The sequence below is a fragment of the Theropithecus gelada genome, chromosome 8 (genome assembly GCF_003255815.1).
Source record: "Theropithecus gelada isolate Dixy chromosome 8, Tgel_1.0, whole genome shotgun sequence".
Classification (NCBI taxonomy): domain Eukaryota; kingdom Metazoa; phylum Chordata; class Mammalia; order Primates; family Cercopithecidae; genus Theropithecus; species Theropithecus gelada.
The window spans coordinates 121,978,308-121,992,483 of record NC_037676.1 but is presented as its reverse complement, the minus strand read 5'-3'; the positions used below and the strand labels follow the sequence as shown (position 1 = coordinate 121,992,483).

Genomic DNA, 14,176 nt, shown 5'->3' with positions numbered 1-14,176 from the left:
TCTACCTCCGAGGTTCAAGTGATTCTCATGCCTCAGCCTCCCAAGTAGCTGGTATTACAGGTATTCACCACTACACCTGCCTAATTTTTTATATTTTTAGTAGAGATGGGATTTCACCATGTTGGCTAGGCTGGCCTTTAACTCCTGACCTCAAGTGATCCGCCCACCTTGGCCTCCCAAAGTGCTGGGATTACAGGCATGAGCCACGGCACCCAGCCCTCCTTAATCTTACATCTCCCTTATTCTCTCTCATTTTCATGTTTACTGTTCTAAAATAATCATCTCACTTGATTCCTTCTTTTTTAAAAACTTTATATTGAAGTAAAACATACATATAGAAAATTGCACAGAATGTAAACTTCGATGAATTTTCACCAGTGAACAAGCCCACATAATTTACAGTTAGACACAATATTACAAGCATTACAGAGACCTCCTCTCACCTGCTTTCATTCTCTACTTCCCCACTTCACATTCTACTTCTCAACTCTGCTTATTTATTTATTTATTTATTTTTTGAAGCAGAGTCTCATTCTGTTGGCCAGGCTGGAGTACAGTGGCATAATCTTGGCTCACTGCAACCCCCACCTCCTGGATTGCAGTGATTCTCCTGCCTAGCCTCCCAAGTAGCTGGGACTACAGGCATGTGCCACCACACCTGGCTAATTATTGTATTTTTAGTAGAGACGGGGTTTCCTCATGTCTTTAGTAGAGATAGCCTGTCGCACAGGCTGGAGTGCAGTGGCACAATCTCGGCTCATACAGCCTCCACCTTCCAGGTTCAAATGATCCTCCTGCCTCAGCCTCTGGAGTAGCTGGGATTACAAGCAGATGCATCATTCCTGGCTGATTTTTGCATTTTTAGTAGAGACAGGTTTCACCATGTTGGCCAGGCTGGTTTCAAACTCCTGACCTCAGGTAATCCACCGGCCTCAGCCTCCCATAGTGCTGGGATTACAGGCGTCAGCCACTGCGCCCAGCCTCTCCTCAGATTATTATAATAACTCCTCTAAACCAGGGATAATGTCTTATACACTTTTATGCCTCAATACTAAGTACCTACCCTGTCACATAACCCCTTACCCGAATTGATGAAAGCTGACTATAAATTTTATATCTGGCTTTACCAGCACTCAGTTTGAATTTATACAATGCGTTACATACTTCAAAAAAGCAGTTTTATAATTTAATCAAATAAATTCTGAATATTCGTTATGTTTTATAAAACTTTTTACTGTAAGCCTTTTTTAGTTTCTAGAAATGAATGCTGCATAAAAACTGACTAATGTGCATATACAAGTTAAAATTATTTTTTAAAACATTGGAAACTAAGAATTGCTTAACTTTTTTTAGGGTTTGAACTGATGGTAACACGTAATATTTTTTTTTAATGTTGCCAAATAGTATTTGGAAACAGATTTTATTTTATCAGATTTTTTTCAGGTTGTACAGTAAAAAGCTTCAGTAGCCAAATAGCTAAAGGTTTTGTTTGTTCATTTTCTAGAAATGCTAAAATAACTTGCATGTTGGGAAAGCAATGTAGGGGACACTTTGAATACATTTTCTATACTGTCAATCTTTTTTCTAGATTTTGGTTCCCTTGTGTTGATTCATACTCTGAATTGTGTACATGGAAATTAGAATTTACAGTAGATGCTGCAATGGTTGCTGTTTCTAATGGCGATTTGGTGGAGACAGTGTATACCCATGATATGAGGAAGAAAACTTTCCATTATATGCTTACCATTCCTACAGCAGCGTCAAATATCTCCTTGGCCATTGGACCATTTGAAATACTTGTAGATCCATACATGCATGAGGTAAGTCAGAGCTCTCCCCTCTTACTCTTCTCCTGGCCTTTTACTGCTTTTAAAAAGATGGATATTGACTGGGTGCAGTGGCTCACGCCTGTAATCCCAGCACTTTGGGAGGCAAAGGCATGCGGATCACGAGGTTGGGAGATCGATCCTGGCCAACACAGCAAAACCCGATCATTACTAAAAATACAAAAACTTAGCCAGGCATGGTGGTGGGCACCTGTAGTCCTAGCTACTTGGGAGGCTGAGGCAGGAGAATGGCTTGAACCCGGGAGGCGGAGCTTGCATTGAGCTAAGATTGTGCCACTGCACTCCAGCCTGGGCAACAGCCTGAGACTCTGTCTCAAAAAATAAATAAATAAATAAGTTTCCTTATCTGATATATATAATGATGTGAATTCTTGAATGAATTTCTTTTAAAATGTTGTATTTAAATTTCAGATTATTTTCCAACAGAGCCTTAGCATTTCAAAAGACCTTCAGTTATTTAGAGTATAGGTTGATTTCTGTAACTAATTCTGTTCCTTACTAATGTCATCTTTTTGTTTATCATGTTTTTGAATGTTGTGGTCCCATCTCTGGTATGTAAAATATTGTAAATTCAAACTTAAAGAGGAAGATTTATTCTCTCTTCAACCTATACAGAGGAAAATAGACAGTCAGAAACCCAGTTAGCACACTCAGGAAGACTTATAGTTTCTTCCCAGCACATATCTTATCATAATTCATTTATCAATTGACAGGCCAAATAGCAGTTTTAGGCCTCCCCAAGCATGAGACTTCTGCTGATTAGAAAATGATTTATTAGTTGTTACCTCTCTTCTTTAGTCTTCAACTTAGGTTTTTTTTTTTTTTTTTTAAAGAAATATATAAACATGTAATTTGACCATGTATATCTCAACAGCATATCTTTTAGTCATGTGAATAAAAATTGAGGGCAGCAGGCTTTCAGTGAGCTCCTCAGTTTGCCTTTTATATTTTCTTTGCTGAAATTCACAGGATTTGTAAAATCATTCATGGAAAAGATTCAGGATATTTTGTGTTGATTTTGCTTATGTTGTCTTAACAATGACTCTTTTGAAAGGTTTATCCACTGATAAGATTGGCAGTGAACTTTATTGTCTTTGGTAACTTTAAAATCAATGTTTGATTAGTACCTATTTTGTATTTCAGAAGAATTTTTTTCTACTCTGAGTTATTGAATAGGAACAAGGCAAATGATAGTCAAGAATTGTTTTTCCTGACTTAGTCTTTCTCTGTGTCAAATACATGAGTTGTTACCTGCATTATTAGTAAATTTGCTGTCTTGTAGGTTTGTCTAAAAATGAGTCCTTTTTCTGATGAATAGTATTTTTTATTTGCATACACAAATAAAATTATGATTAAATATCATGATTAATACAAAAGGAATGTTAATCATGATACTGTTTTGGGCCCTGATCATTAATAATACATAGATACTTTTCTCCACTCTTATGGTAGCCTCTAATCTGTTCTTTTAAATGTTATTAGAAGAATAATTTTAATGATAAATTAAAAACTTCCCTTGCCTTTATAATTCTGCAGTAATTAGAACTCTTTAGCATGGCTTTCAAGATCTTCTGTAATTTGACCCTAATAGATGTTATAGTCAAAATAGTTTACTTAGACTTCTCTGATCGTACCTTTTTTCTTCCCATCTTTGACTCTGGGATGTTCTCTTTTCCTATACCAAAAATTCCCTATCAAAATTCTGTTGAACTCAAAAAGATTACAACGGCTTCACACTCCTGCGTGAAACCTTACATGGTTGTTCTAGTCAGTGATCTGTGTCATTGTTGATGGCACTCATTTGACACAGTATCGGGGGAACCAGCCCCCAGTATTTCAGTGTAGGTTCTTTTCTATTTTCCCTAAGTGTCAGCTGGTCTGAGAAATAAAGAGAAAGAGTACAAAAGAGACAAATTTTACAACTGGGCCTCCGGGGATGACATCACCTATTGGTAGGTTCCATGATGCCCCATGAGCCGCAAAACCAGGAAGTTTTTATTAGGGATTTCAAAAGGGGAAGGGAGTACAAACAGGGAGTAAGTCACAAAGATGACATGCTTCAAAGGGCAATAAAAGATCACAAGGGTAGAAGGACAGAGCAAGATCACAAGGCCAGGGTGAAATTAGAATTACTGATGAGGTTCCATGTCCTGTTGGGCACGCATTGTCATTGATAAACATCTTAACAGGAAACAGGGTTCGAGAGCAGACAACTGGTCTGACTAGAATTTGCCAGGCTGGAATTTCCTAATCTTAGCAAGCCTGAGGGTACTGCAGGAGACTAGGGCGTATTTCATCCCTTATCATCAACCGAATAAGACAGACACTCCCAGAGTGGCCATTTAGAGGCCTCCCCCTGGGAATGCATTCCTTTCCCAGGGTTATTCCTTACTGGGGAAAGAATTCAGCAATATTTCTCTTATTTGCTTTCTGCAAGAAGAGAAATATGACTTTGTTCTGCCCGGCCCCGCAGGCAGTCAGACCTTATGGTTATCTCCCTTGTTCCCTGGAAATTGCTGTTACCCTGTTCCTTTTTAGGATACCAAGATTTCATATCGTTCAAACACACATGTTTTACAAACAATCTGTGCAGATAATGCAATCATCACAGGGTCCTGAGGCGACATACATCCTCAGCTTATGAAGATGACGGGATTAAGAGATTAAAGACAGGCATAGGAAATTTAAGAGTATTGATTGAGGAAGTGATAAATGTCCATGAAATCTTCACAGTTTATGTTCAGAGATGCAGTAAAGACAGGCGTAAGAAATTATGAAAGTATTAATTTGGGGAACTAATAAATGTCCATGAAATCTTCACAATTTATGTTCTTCTGCCGTGGCTTCAGCCAGTCCATCCATTCAGGGTCCCTGACTTCCCGCAATAGCACAGATCACAGTAAGAGATAGCATACAATAATTGTGTGACCAAAGTGAGATGTAACCTAATGAAAAAAACCAGAGTTACTATTTCTGTTGCAGGCGTTTTTTAATCTCCTAACTACCATTAAGTTTTTCTGCAGTTTTCGGTATGTAATTGAAATATTAGAGGGGGACTACAGTAATTATTTTTTATATGCAGATAATATGATTAACATTAACAGTTGATAAGATGGATTATTATAACATGCATTATTCACTAGATTAGATATTTATGAATAAGAAGTATGTTTATAATAAGCCTTTGAAATTTAAATCTTTCTTGTTGTGTGTACATATGAGAAAAAATTTTAATTGAATTTGGAACCAGAGTTATATTTTAGTTGGTCTAAGCATTCCACAGACTTATAATACACCATGAATTTAATTTTTAAGTACAATTAATATTTTATAAATGTGATCAGTAAAAGTAATCACTATTTTCACATTTTCTTTCAGCATCTTGAAATTATTAAAGAATAGATTTATGAGAACATTTATTTATAATTGAGATATTTAGGAAATTTACAATATTAAAGGTAACTGTTTCATTTAGATGATCTTCCTTGCGTCTTCTTTTCAGGTTACTCATTTTTGTTTGCCCCAACTTCTTCCATTGCTGAAACATACCACATCATACCTTCATGAAGTCTTTGAATTTTATGAAGAAATTCTTACGTGTCGATACCCATACTCCTGTTTTAAGACTGTCTTCATTGATGAGGCTTATGTTGAAGTGGCTGCTTATGCTTCCATGAGCATTTTTAGGTTGGTATCTCTTCATATTTGAAATGCCTAAATTAAGGTAATGATATGAAGAAAAGTTACTGATTTTGTGGTCAATTTTAAGGCGAGCTTTGAACTTTTTTCTCCAATTTAAATGTGATTGGCTTTGTAGAAAATTTGGTTTTTCAAATTTGTAAATGTAGAAAAACATGAAGACAAGAATTTTGAGATAACTCAAAAGGCTCATCTTCATCCAGAATTAACTAATATTAATATTTTCCCCATTTTAGTCTTGTTTTCATAAATTCTTTAAAAATTGTACAAATTATTGTATGACTAGTATGAATTTTTTTCTAGCACTATTTAAAAATGTACTGATATTGTCAGAAATTTACTGATATCATCAGTGGAAAATGTTGTGTTCTTTGTTTTGAGCAAAAGTTACTAAGATGAGGAATTTTAACTAAATTTTGAAAAGATTAGAAAGCTGGGATAATTTTTTTTTCTATTTTATATCTAACTTCTATTGTTTTAAAAGTGGAATTATTTTATTTTCACTGAATAAGTATTTATTTCTTGGTTATAATGAGCTTTCTTCTCTTTTAAATTCCAGCACGAATCTTTTACACAGTGCCATGATTATAGATGAGACACCTTTAACTAGAAGGTGTTTAGCCCAGTCCTTGGCCCAGCAGTTTTTTGGATGTTTCATATCTAGAATGTCTTGGTGAGTAACCTGAAAGTTCATACTACTGAGAAAAGAATCAAGTTTATTTTTCTTTTCTTTTCCTGCATTTAAGCTGACCTTTGCCTTAATTGCAGATAGCTAGTTTAAGAGACACTGTTCTAGATGTATTTAAAGAAAAATGATTGTAAGTTTCATCCTAACTTTTTGGACATGAAATCAATATAATCACTTCTGCGGTTTATAAGGTAAGATTTTGGTAAGACGGTGTCTTAAAGAACCGAATGAATTCTGTAAATAAAAGAACATAAAGGTACAGAAAACTGTTGTTAGAATTTTGATGTCAGTGTTCAAAGCAATTGGAAATAACTTAATATTTAATGTAAAATAGTGCTCCTCTGCAGTATTAATAATTATTTAGGGATTTGCCTACTAGTGCTCAGCTTTGTACCAGTTTGTTGAAAGAAATGAAAGGTATAAATGCTCTTTCTTTTCTTTTTTATTAACTTGAGGATGATTTAGAAGATAACAGAAAAATTAAGATTATAATTGTGAACATTCTATACTATATAGAGTATATAAATCTTGGTTTTCTTTTTTTGCTTGCTGGAGTGGAGAGGGCAGAGGCTAAACATAGATCTCTTGATTTGTAATTTTCCTAAATCCACATGTAGAAGTTTCATTAAAGAATAGTGCTTGGAACGTAGTAGGCAAAATATGGGTGGCTGGCTGGATGGATGGATGGATGGATGGATGGGGTGGGTGGATGGATAGATGGATGAGTATACAAATGACTAAATGAGTGAGTGATGTTAATTGCCATTTTTCTAGAGAAAGCAACAAAAATGAATGAAGCAGTTAAACTTTAGGTTTTAGAATGTCATTATTAATGGCATAATGCATGGGATTGGCAATAATAACATGTGGACTTTTAGAATTCAACAGTATAGTCCTGAGTATGAGCAAGTATTTCCCTAGAGGCAAAGACAGTAAGAACAGAGTTGGGCAGGAGGGAAGCAGCACTGTCAGAGTAGAGCATATACTCTAGTAATTTATACCTGAAGCAAGACTGTAAAGCAGTCTCATAATTAATGGTAAAGGCAGGTGTGAATAAGGTATAATGAATGGGCAAGCAGAACTCAGCCAGAGGAAGTTGGGGAACCTAATGATTTGTTAATAATTTTCATTTTCTTTATGAAGGCAGGGAAATACACACTACACTTATTCCATTATCCTCTTCGACATTTTCTGAGGAGTTTTTATGATTAAAAGTAATTTGTACTTTGACTTTTTGCTTAGGTCTGATGAATGGGTGCTGAAGGGAATTTCAGGCTATATCTATGGACTTTGGATGAAAAAAACTTTTGGTGTTAATGAATACCGCCATTGGATTAAAGAGGTAATGACAGCTAGATCCCTCATCCACTTATAAGTCAATAAGACTGTTAATGTTCTCCTGATTTCCAGGTCTCATGTCCTCCATTTTTAATGACTGTAAAATACTTCAAAATACTGCTTGAAAATCCCTAATTTTTCCCAGCAAAATGGGAATCGATTTACTGAGAAAGACTAATGGTCTATTTTATCTAATCTCCATTGTCAACATTGGCCCCTAAAAACATTTTTTCCTCTATGGAAGAGAATATTTAAGTTCCTTAAACATCAGATTGGTCGTTAGGTATGTCCCAGCTCCTTATAGTAGTCATTTGTAATTGTGCTTCCTAAATTTGTTTAGCTTTGTGACCTTAATCTTTCCAAGTCTCATCTGTTTCAGGAGGGCAGTCGTAGTGTCTGCCCATGGGCAGAGATTATTAGACATTATACATGTAATGTGCATGATGCTTTGCACATATTAACTGCTTCTTATATTCTGGCTAGGCCTTGAATGCATTTATGTTGTCATTTCATGTCTTTTTTTTTTTTTTTTTTAACAATTTAAAGATTTGGCCAAAAATATAACATCAATTGTATTTTACTTAGCACATTCTGGTCATATACATAAACATTTTAATCATATCATGCTTAGTGTCTTCCTTCTCAGATGGAAAAATTGCAGCCTTTAATATCTTTATTAAACAAACCTTATCATCTTCCCCTTATTCTCATTTTACATATTATTATCATCCAAGAGTAAACTCAAGCCAAAAAGTTAATTTTCGAATACTTTAAACATCTAGAGCTATTAAGGTATTTGTACGTCTATAACTGAAGGAATCTCTTCTTTATTTCAGAAACTATTAAAGAAGAAGAACAGAATAACACAACACTTAAAATGTTTCAGGCACTGTTACCAATGTTTTATAAATATTAATGAACCTAATTCTCCTAACTACCTTGCTATTATTCCCATTTTATAGATGAAGAAACTGAGGCACAGAAAGAAAGGTTAAATTATGTGGTCAAAGTATACAGCTAGTAAGTAGTAGGCCCAGGATTCTAGCTTGGCTTTTAGTTTCTTCCCTATGCTGTTTGCCACTTTTCTATACTACATCTATATTATTTAAAGCAGTTATGAGTTTCCAATGTTGCAGGAAGTCAGGGACCCCGAATGGAGGGACCGACTGGAGCTGCAGCACAGGAACATAAATTGTGAAGATTTCATTTTAATATGGACATTTATCAGTTCCCAAATAATACTTTTATAATTTCTTATGCCTGTCTTTAATCTGTTAATCCTGTTATCTTCATAAGCTGAGGATGTACGTCACCTCAGGACCACTGTGATAATTGTGTTAACTGTACAAATTGATTGTGAAACCTGTGTTTGAACAAAATGAAATCAGTGCACCTTGAAAAAGAACAGAATAACAGTGATTTTTTAGGGAACGAGGGAAGACAACCATGAGGTCTGACTGCCTGTGGGGTCGGGCAAAAAGAGCCATATTTTTATTCTTGCAGAGAGCCTATAAACAGACATGCAAGTAGGGAAGATATCGCTAAATTCTTTTTGTAGCAAGGAATATTAATATTAATACTCTGGGAAAGGAATGCATTCCTGGGGGGGGGAGGTCTATAAACGGCCACTCTGGGAATGTCTGTCTTATGTGGTTGAGATAAGGACTGGGATATGCCCTGGTCTCCTGCAGGACCCCAGGCTTACTAGGGTGGGGAAAAATTCCACCCTGGTAAATTTGTGGTCAGACTGGTTCTCTGTTCTCGGACCCTGTTTTCTCTTATTTAAGATGTTTATCAAGACAATACATGCACTGCTGAGCGTAGACCCTTATCAGTAGTTCTGCTTTTGCCCTTTGCCTTGTGACCTTTGTTGGACCCTTATCAGTAGTTCTGCTTTTGCCTTTTGTGCTATTCCCTCAGAAGCATATGATCTTTGTCAGACCCTTACTAGCCTTTTGCCCTTTGACGCATGTGATCTTTGTACCTACTCCCTGTTCTTACACTCCCTCCCCTTTTAAAACCCTTAATAAAAACTTGCTGGTCTGAGACTCAGGTCGGCATCATGGTCCTACTGATATGTGATGTCACCCTCGGCAGCCCAGCTGTAAAATTCTTCTCTTTATACTGTCTCTCTTTATTTCTCAGCTGGCCGACACTTACGGAAAATAGAAAGAACCTATGTTGAAATATTGAAGGCGGGTTCCCCCAATATTCCAGCACAATTGTGGTGGTGTTTTTTTTTTCACTTACGCTTTTCTTTTTTTTTGAGACGGAGTCTCACTCTGTTGCCCAGGCTGTAGTGCAGTGGCACAATCTTGGCTCACTGCAACCTCTGCGTCTGGGTTTAAGTGATTCTTCTACCTTAGCCTCCTGAGAGCTGGAATTATAGGCACCTGCCATCATGCCCGGCTAATTGTTTGTATTTTTAGTAGAGATGTGGTTTTACCATGTTGGCCAGGATGGTCTCGAACTCCTGACCTCATGATCCACTCGCCTCAGCTTCCCGAAGTGCTGGGATGGATTACAGGTGTGAGCCACTGTGCCCACCTTCACTTATGCTTTTTTTAAATTTTAATTAACGAGGCATGGTGGCATGTGCCTGTAGTTCCAGCTTCTTGGAAGGCTGAGGTGGGAGGATCACCTAAGCCAAGGTGGTTAAGGCTGCAGTAAGCCATAATCAGCTACTGAACTCCAGCCTGGGTGACAGAGTAAAACCCTGTCTCAAAACAAAACAAAACAACCCCCTGCACCCTGCTTTTTTTTTTTTCTGTTTAAAAAAAAAATCCCTTTTTTTTAAAGTTCGATTTATGTCATGTTAGAGAAGACTGGAGAAGTTTAAAATGATGGATTCCTGACATAATTTATTCCCATTCCTTTTTACTCGCCTGAATTCCTTGAAGCAAAATACAGAGAAGGAAAAAATAAACTTGGAGACAGCTCAGAGAGATTGAGAACAGCCATAAGAAAAAGTTGCCAGGCTGCTGTCCAGCCCTGAAGTCACTAAGTAGGGAAGTCTTTGGCTTTTGTCATTCTGCCAGCTACGTGGGCTGCTTTATTTACAAGAACATAAACTACTCTTTAAATACATTTCACTTATTTTAAGAAATTTACATCTGATTTTAGGAAATGAGAATTCAGTTTAACTCTAAAATTTGGTATGTAAAAAAATGTTACTTTACAAATTTTACTGACTCCTATTTTTATATATTTTTTAGGAGCTAGACAGAATTGTGGCATATGAACTGAAAACTGGTGGAGTTTTACTACATCCCATATTTGGTGGAGGAAAAGAGAAGGATAAGTATGTTTATTATTCAGAGATGATATTATAAATCTTGACTATATATGAAAATTATTTCATTTAAGAGCTAAATAGTATTTCATTGTACCTCAGAATTTAACCTTTTTCTTATTGCTGTCCTTTGCTAAAGCTTACAAACTCATAAAGCTCTTAAGGTTGGAAGTAATAAGTAAAATATAAAAATAATTTTAAAAATGTCAGATTGATTAAAGTATTTTAAGTTTTAATATGCCACATTTAAAAAAAAATTTTTATTGTTTTTTTAAGTGAGATCTCACATTGTTACCCAGGCTGATTTCAAACTCTTGGGCTCAAGCAATCCTCCTGCCTTAACCAATATGCTACATTTTGAAGGAGATGTGTGATACCACTTGCCATAGTTTGTTTATGCTACTATAACAAAGTACCACAGACTGGGTAATAATATAAACAATAGAAATTTACTTCTTGTTCTGAAGGCTGGGAAGTTCCAGATTGAGGCACTGGGAGGATTGGTGTCTGGTGAGGGCTACTTTCTGCACCTAGTTGGCACCTAGTTGCTGCGTCCTCCAGTGGGGAAGAATGTTGTGTCCTCACAAGGTGGAAGGGATGGCAGGGCAAGAGAACACTCCCTTCAGCCTGGAGCCTTTTTATGAGGGCGCTAATCCCATTTATGAGGGTAGATCCCTGATGACTTAATCACCTTCCAAAGGCCACCCCTCTTAAAACTGTTGCATTGGGGTTTAAGTTTCAATATGAATTTTGGAGGGGGCACCATCATTCAAACAAACCATAGCACCACTCGTACATATAGTTCAATACAGTGTTTCTGATGGGGAATTTAGTGTGGTACTAATCAGAATTGTACAATGGGTAATTTTTAGATGCAGCAATTCTTCTAGGTATGTGATCATGTAGAAATTCTTGTGGCCCAGCACGGGAGCTGATGCCTGTAACCCCAGCACTTTGGGAGGCTGGGCAGGTGGACCACCAGAGTTCAGGAGTTTGACACCAGCCTGGCCAACATGGCAAAACCCCATCTCCACCAAAAAATACAAAAATTAGCCAGGCATGGTGGCGGGTGCCTGGTCCCAACTACTCCGGATGCTGAGGCAAGAGAATCGCTTGAACCCAGGAGGCAGAGGTTGCAGTGAGCCTAGATTGTGCCACTGCACTTCGACCTGGGGACAAGAGTGAGACTCTATCTGCTCCCCCCAAAAAAGAAATTCTTCTTCTAGGCATTTATCATATAGAAATATTTGCACATGTGTAAAAAGATATTCACCATAGCATTATTTTGTCTAGTGATAATTTGTAAACAACTTAAATGTTCATGTATGTCATAAATATTTTCTAGACTATCTTTCTCTAAATGTATGATCCTTTTCATTATGTCAAAAATTTTTATTTTTACGTAGTCATTGTGGTATTTATATCTTCCAGATTTTATATTTTTTCTTAGGAAAGTTTTTCCCATTCCAAAATTATAAAGAGAAATTTTTTCCTTCATTTCTTTTAGTACTTTTTTAATGGTTTTTGTTTTATATATATAATCAATCCTTAATATACATTTGTGCATGCTTCAGTGTTGGGATATTTATTGGAATTGCGTTGATTGTATTGACGAATTTGGGGTGAATGCAAGTATTTACAGTATTGTATCTTCCCATCTAGGAGCTTGCTATTTGTTTCTTTTTATTCAGATTTTCCTTTATGTCCTTAAGTAAAACTTCATAATCGCTTCTCGGCCTTTTGGCTAAGATCAAGTGTAAAACTTCATAATTTTCTTCCAGTTAAGTTTATTTTTAGATGTTTCTTAGTACTAAGGAAATTGTTTATATATTCCCATGAGGTTTTTTTGGGTATTTTCTTGATGTGGTCATGAAATTTATTGTTTATTAATAGTCAAATTTGCTGTATTAGGTAAATGTGTTTATTTTTTTTTAGTCCAGCTTCCCATCTACACTTTTCAATAAAGCATCCACATACACTGTCCTGGGAATACTACACTATGTTTCAGTGTAAAGCCCACCTTGTGATGAGATTGATTGAAAATAGGATCAGTATGGAATTTATGCTACAGGTAAGTATTAAAGTTAAGAACTTAACAATGGTAAATAAATATCTGTATGTGTGCAACCTGAATATGTTTCTGTAGAATAGGAGTCAGGACATCTGGATATATAGTTTTGTCTGCCCACTAAGCAACCTGTGCTTTATATTTGCATTTCCTCAGATGTAGAATGGATATCAATACCAGAACAACTTAGCACATGATTTTTATGAAGACAGAATGTAGTGGTTGGGCATGGCATCTCATGCCTATAATCCCAGCACTTTGGGAGGCTGAGGTGGGATGATTGCTTGAGGCCAGGTGTTCGAGACTAGCCTGGGCAATGTAATAAGACCCCATCTAAAAAAAATTTATATTACAAAGTCAGGCATAGTGGCATGATTCTGTAGTCCCACCTTCTTGGGTGGGGGCAGGAGGATTGCTTGAGTCCAGGAGGTTGAAGCGGCAGTGAGCTATGACTGTGCCACTTCACACCAGCCTGGGCGACAGAACGAGACTCTGTCTCAAGAGAAAAAAAAAAATTAGAATTGTCGGGATGAAAGTAAAACATATCTATGCATGTGAATTTGTGTTCTGCATTATATTAAGGATGAAATGCCACTTTAAACTGTTTTCAATAGAAAAATGTAAACCAATATAAAAAATGTTTATTTTTGCTATTGCTAAATTTTGCCGTATATTTTAAGCAAGTTTCAGTGTAAATAGTTGTGATTTAGTAGTTGAGAGTGGAAACCAAATGTTCAGCCATTTTTTTTCATTGATAACATTCTTAGAGGCAGGTAAATAATTTTTTTAAAGCATTTTAAGTTTGCTATAAAGTTCAGTTTCTTTAATCTTTCTTTCACCTTGCCTTTTTTTTGGTTTGTTTTGTTTGTTTTGTGAGATAGGGTCTTACTCTGTTGCCCAGGCTGGAGTGCAGTGGTGCAGTCACGGCCCACTGCAGCCTTGATCTCCCAGGCTCAAGGGATCCTCTCATCTTTCTCAGCCTCCTGAGTTGCTGGGACTATAAGCATGCACCATCACCCCTGGCTAATTTTTGTATTGTTTGTAGAGATGGGGTTTCACCATGTTGCCCAGTCTGGTTTCAAACTCCTGGGCTCAAGCTACCCACCTACTTTGGTCTGTCAAAGTGCTGGGATTACAGGCATGAGCCACCGCACCCAGCCTTTAGAATGAAGAACAGAAACATTAAATGAGAGATGGTCCATAAAGAGCCACTCAGGCTTTGGAGTAGTATAAATCCTGATGAG

General features: G+C 36.7%; 1 protein-coding gene and 1 pseudogene across 2 annotated transcripts in view; both read left to right on the top strand.

The window, feature by feature from the left end:
* The window catches only part of TAF2 (TATA-box binding protein associated factor 2), a 105,154-nt gene that overhangs the window by 27,960 nt on the left and 63,018 nt on the right, over window positions 1–14,176 (top strand). For both annotated transcript variants that reach the window (XM_025394723.1, XM_025394724.1), the window contains exons 6-11: window positions 1,589–1,820; window positions 5,350–5,534; window positions 6,106–6,219; window positions 7,477–7,576; window positions 10,788–10,873; window positions 12,800–12,935. In XM_025394723.1, the coding sequence (XP_025250508.1) occupies window positions 1,589–1,820; window positions 5,350–5,534; window positions 6,106–6,219; window positions 7,477–7,576; window positions 10,788–10,873; window positions 12,800–12,935 (853 nt within the window). The remainder of the gene's footprint in view (window positions 1–1,588; window positions 1,821–5,349; window positions 5,535–6,105; window positions 6,220–7,476; window positions 7,577–10,787; window positions 10,874–12,799; window positions 12,936–14,176) is intronic.
* Window positions 12,589–12,688, top strand: LOC112630919 (annotated as a pseudogene).